The 5384-nt window shown below is 44.3% G+C and overlaps 1 protein-coding gene across 3 annotated transcripts; it reads right to left on the bottom strand.

Annotated features, from left to right (window-relative positions):
* Positions 1-2375: 2375 nt before the first annotated feature.
* On the bottom strand, positions 2376-5164 carry LOC147902752 (uncharacterized). Of its 3 annotated transcripts, XM_087374041.1 has the most exons (6): positions 4995-5164; positions 3706-4556; positions 3468-3529; positions 3140-3364; positions 2937-2992; positions 2376-2906 (listed from the first exon to the last, which is right to left on the bottom strand). In XM_087374041.1, the coding sequence occupies exons 2-6, from the start codon at positions 4393-4395 to the stop codon at positions 2893-2895; spliced, it is 1047 nt and encodes a 348-aa protein (XP_087230167.1). In that variant the 5' UTR covers positions 4396-4556; positions 4995-5164; the 3' UTR covers positions 2376-2892. The 3 variants fall into 3 exon arrangements, with proteins under 3 accessions (XP_087230167.1, XP_087230166.1, XP_087230168.1); XM_087374040.1 differs by having other exon boundaries at positions 3706-5164; XM_087374042.1 differs by having other exon boundaries at positions 2376-2992; positions 3706-5164.
* Positions 5165-5384: the final 220 nt, after the last annotated feature.

The following is a 5384-nucleotide window of genomic DNA, read 5'->3' as shown; positions in this document are numbered from 1 at the left end:
TATAATTTAACCATTGTTAATTATATCCTTGATGGATGTACCTTTCTCTTTCTTGCATGTGAGGATAAATGTTAGTGGCTTGTACAGCTAATATTACCTTTCTTACCTCTCTGCATCCTAGTAGAAGTACACGGCATTATACTTACCTCTAACCTTGTAAAAATACAGGGCATTCATTATGACTACAGAGCTTGGCCCTTTCATTCAACATGATTTGAGACCTGCTCTCCTGATTATCGAATTGCATCCTAATAGGGTCCTAGCTTGTTTATTTTCGGGACAATCGTAAGGATGCTGAAGACCTATGTTTTGAAGGAACAGAAAACTGGTTATCCAGGTTTTGAGTATGGGTTTCTTCAATGTTGCATATCCAGTAACAGCCTATGGATATTCATGGTTGCTCTACTATTATTGTATGTCCCCTCAATATGGGGTATTATTGGGGATGATGGATGTCCCCTTGAGTACCAGTGATGAATCCACAACTTTTCTAGAGTTAGTTTGAGTTTACATTTCCACAACAAGAATCATTTTTATGCATTTTTTTTCATGATGGTAAACAATCTTGGGATGAGTTTAAGTAGCGTGCACCAACAGGTACAACGATGAATTGACAACTTCAGAATGCATGGTTGATTTTGGTATAGCAAGCCAACACAATTAGCTGCATCCTTCCCACTTCATAGGATGGACAAGTGTGATACCTGTAAATTCTATGATTCGCACAAATGTCTCCCAACTGTATGTGATCATCCAAAATAATCATAAGCTTTTATTGGAAGACAATTTCAAATTCAAACGTTCAATGGCAACAAGAACTGCGATGAAAACAAATTGAAAAAGAAAGCTAAGTAGTCAATAAAGTAATGTATTAGTCTTCAACTAATGAATTATGACATCAACCATATACAAAGGTCCATTGCACGCACCTGGCTCTTTACAGAAAATATTATTAACTCAAGCATTTCATAACTCTTTGCATGTTTTTCTGTCAAAACCGTTTGAATGGCAATATCGAGTGCATGGAAATACTAGATTTTAGGGAGACTTGAACTCTATTATTGCCTGTTGCTAAGTAAGCTGACAATTGTTAAGGACAAAACAGTGTGCCATGGTGAAAGGTGGTGAAAAATCGTGTGAATACCATGATGTCCTTTAGAAATTGGAGGCAGATAATATCCTTTAAGGAACAGAGAACTGGTTAGCCAGGTTTTGAGTCTGGTTTTGTTATAAAGAATTTCTTCAATGTTCCATACCAGTAACAACCTATGGATATTCATGGTTCCTGCCTTTATTTTTGTACATTGAAGCACATCTGAGCTTTCATATTAGGTTACCCTCAGTATGGGATATTTATTGGGAATGATGGATTTCCCCTTGAGTAACAGCAATGAAGCCACAATTTTTGTTTGATTTTATACTTCGGTGACGAGAACAATTTTAATGTGGTTGTGATGGTATACAATCCGTATTGTGCACCCGACAACAGGTGCAACAATGAATGGCAATAAATCTTTTGGACTTGGCTCTCCTATTTTGAAAAATAACGTTAGTACTTGCAAGACTATCAAAACAGTTTAACTACAGCTCTGATGTCTTTTAAGTTCAGCACATAACCTGCATGCTTCCCGCTTCATAGGATGGATAAGCTTCCTACATGTAAATTCTGGGCTACACAAAATGTCCCCCGAAATCATCCAAACTAGTTAAAAGCTCTGATTGGAAGATAGCATTCCAATATCAATCATTCAATGGGAACAGGGAGTGCAAATGAAAACACATTGAAGAACATAGCTTACAAGTGAAAAAGGTAACATATTAATGTTCAAGTAATTACGTATGACATCAACCATATGCAAGGGTCAGTTTTCCACCACATGCCTGTTATTGTCATAGAGATTATTACTAACCACAGCAGTTCAGAATATTCTTTGCTTGTTTTTCTGCCAACCATCTTGAATGGCAATAATGGGGTGCATGGAAGATGAGAACTTGAAATTCTATTACTGCCAGTTGCTAAGTAAGCTGACAATAATGAACTGTGATGACAAAAGGTCAATTTTCCCTTTCATCCACCAGTCTCATCATAGTTAATTACAAACTAAAGCATTTCAGGATACCCTTTCCTTTGTTTTCTGCTAACACCATCCTGAACATGCTATATGGCGTTAATGGGGTGCATGGAAAATGCTATTAAAACTGATGAGAACTTGATTTTGTATTACTGCCTGTTGCTGAGTAAGGTGACAATTGTTTAAGGAAGGAGATTAAAAGAGGTACGAAATTGCTTTGCATTAAGTCAACACCATACTGTACAGGACAATTACTTAAAGGATTTGGTAGGACATACACAGAGATAGAACATAGAAGCCATTTGGTGTATCCTAAAAGCTAGAATGAAAAGTTGATGCATGATATTCCTTTGAACAGAATGCTCTGCACTTTGCCTCAAAAAAGGTTTAAGCGCCTTCTGTAGACAGTTGCAGGTGTATCTCTCAACCAACCATCTTGCATGTGTATCGCTCAACCAACCTCATGCAATACTCTCGACATTACTGTCCTCAAACATCAGGATATTGGGGAGAGATCAAGATATCAAAAAACCAAAACATCTCAAAAGAAATCTCTGGTACCAGAGATTGCTGTTTAAGCTAACTAGAGGGTCGTGAAGTTCTAGATTGCATGTACAAGTCATTGCGGGTGGCTACGTAAATGTTGAGAAAATCTAAGCCATCTTGGTAGTGTACATTGCCATAAAATACATTTTACAACAATTGTACAACCTGCACGTAAATGTTTCTGTGCAAGTCAGTGAGTAAATGGGGAACTCACAACAAAGCCTCTGTTCCCATCGATCCCTTGATTGAAAGGGTCACAGGGTTGGCAAGTTTTTCATATACAACTCGCTGCATGATAGTTAACGCGTGACTACATACTGACCCACTCGTATCTTCCCCTCAGCGGTTTGTCGTTCGCAGGATCAAAATTGTATCTGCAAAGAAAGGACCTTTCTTTAGAGGACAAACAGAACTTTCTGAGGCGAAGTATCAAAAGCAAATGATGTATCACCCTCCAGGACTGGGAAGCGGTCGCATTACGAAACAATCGATAAAAAACGAGTGCGGTGATGAACACCTACCGCTCGATAAATCGTCTCCGCTCTTGTTGCTCTGCTCCCTCGAAGAAAGCCTCAATTTCACTCGAGGACGGAGCCTCGTTCGCCCTGCCAAACGGTGGAGCGCTCAAAGATCTGCCCTGCCCACGCCGTGGACGGCGCGTTCTTGAGGTGGATCCAGGAGCTTCGACATCACGGATGTAGCTATCCGGGGTGCTTTCGCGAGTGCGTCTCCTAGGTGACACTTGACTGCAAGCAACATACACCAGTGTTACTGTCGATCGATTGTGCAATCAAAACAGTTGAGCTTTCAATTCACAAACCGAAGCGCGTTACATCGAAGATGCGCTACCTGTATTTGTTGGTGGTGGAAGGTCCAGCGATCATTGGACTTTCTCCAAAAAAGGGCTCCACCTGCAGCAACAGTCCGGTTAGGGGAAAGGAAAACGCTGAATTCCAGCTACGCATCGCAACAGTGAAATGGAAGAAATCCTGTAATCACACGTTGAGACGAGCTTCGCATCGCAACAGTATAGTGCCAAAATCCTGTACTGAGAAAAAGCTGGAGCTGCTCATACAGAACGCCCTACCTCCACGTTGCTCGAAGGACCCGCTCCCCTCGACAAGACCACTTCTGTATCTACTTCCATGCCTTCTTGGCTTTTCAAATTTGCAAGCTCCTGCCTCTGATGCCTTGTCAATATTCCTGGAGGTCGTCTTTGAGATATGGAGGCCGAATTGCTCCTCGACTGTGCAGACTCCGTTGGGGTGACTCTCCTTGGTATCACTCCGCTGCTTACAGAACCCTTCACGGAAGATTGCACCTGTGCAGGAGGCCTTGTATGACTAGCGTCGCTACCAGCATCAGACGCAAGACGAGGAAAGCCGTGCCTGCTGCTGCTAGCATGGCGTAGCCTCAGTCTCGACGATTGGTCGGCGGACATATCAGAATTACTGACGGCGGACGGCCTGCTGCATTCCGACGAAGATTTGCGCAGGCCCCTGGCGGGCTGAAAAACATCGTCCTCCCTACCAATTGAGCATCTCGCAACCTTTTCGAGCCTTCTGCTGCGCAGCTCCATGTAGTTCTCGCGAGAATCATGGCATTCGGATTGATGAGGATGCTTCAAGCTTTCGCCTGAACTGCTCTTATGAGCCAATTTGCGGTCCTTCTCTAGCGCGAGAGCTCGCGCTCGGGTCCTGACGCCCAGGGAGCTCTGCGATACCTCCATTCTGGCCATCTTCCCGACGCCCTTCCCCTTCCTCATGTATTTTCCCATACTGGTCTGCCTCCCCGGAGACGGAGCCACGGTTGCAAAGATAGTATTCCCGTCCTTCACTTTCTGTGGTCGCGGCAGGAAGGTTTCAAAGTTCGGTACCGCAACGGGCACCACATTTGATATAAAGGCGAGGGGTTGGCGAAGGCGACCTCGAAAGTCGGCTGAGGCAACAGGAATGGGAAAGATTACAGGGCCGCAAACGGGAAGTTAGCGAGAGGGGGCGTGTAAAATAAGCCGAGGGAGGCGGAAAGCTCGGGACAGATCGAATTTGCTAGGGTCCCAGCTACAAAGAAGGTCGGGCAGGGAAAGAGGAAGGGCCGTAATGAAGGCGAAGAAGGTACAAAGCCAAATTTTTCAGAGGGAGATGGGAATATTCGCAGGAGGAGGAAGAAGAAGAAGAGGGGAGAAGAGCAAGGAGGGACCTTGAGGGGAGAATCTGAGTGAGGAGAAGTACGCTGCTGCAGGGGAAGCTCACAAGGACGGGGAGAGAGGCAGGGGAAGAAGCTCTGAATTTTTTCTGTTCGAAAACTTTTGCAGAGATTACGAAAACAGAAAGCAGTAGCAGACAGAGAGGATGGACGGGAAGGAAGAAGATATACCTGTGTTTGCTCGACACGAGGCTGGCTATGGCGGAAGTCGAGCTCTGTTTCTGTAGATCAGAATCAGATCATTGCCTCGTTCATGAAAGCTTCTGCTCTCACGAGTCTTATCAGCAACACCACACCTTCACAACAAAAGCTTCGCAAGCTCCTGGCTATGGCGGCCTCCCTCAGACTTCACCCCCCCGTTCAAATACGAACATCGCTTTTTGAACTAATTGGAGACGATGACTACGTGTCCTCCCCTCCCCCGTCCGATCGACTTTCCAATGGCCCCGATTCCCTCTCTCCGCATTAGGTCTAATCCCTCTTTACAGCCTTTAATCTCGCGGATTACGGTTTAATCTTGCTAACCACCACGGGTCGCCTTCTCGTCCGTCCGATCGAGAT

The sequence above is a fragment of the Dipteris shenzhenensis genome, chromosome 4 (assembly GCF_047967505.1).
Source record: "Dipteris shenzhenensis isolate YYH24624 ecotype China chromosome 4, Dip_SZ_1.0, whole genome shotgun sequence".
Taxonomy (NCBI): domain Eukaryota; kingdom Viridiplantae; phylum Streptophyta; class Polypodiopsida; order Gleicheniales; family Dipteridaceae; genus Dipteris; species Dipteris shenzhenensis.
This window is presented reverse-complemented; position numbering and strand designations above follow the sequence as displayed.

Excerpts from the sequence above, each read along its gene's own strand:
- LOC147902752 (XM_087374040.1), bottom strand. The coding sequence starts at position 4,395 with ATGGGAAAATACATGAGGAAGGGGAAGGGCGTCGGGAAGATGGCCAGA. Across the intron at positions 3,365-3,467 it reads TCCACCACCAACAAATACAG|TCAAGTGTCACCTAGGAGAC; the intron begins GTAGCGCATCTT and ends TGTTGCTTGCAG. Across the intron at positions 2,993-3,139 it reads CGGAGACGATTTATCGAGCG|ATACAATTTTGATCCTGCGA; the intron begins GTAGGTGTTCAT and ends CTTTCTTTGCAG.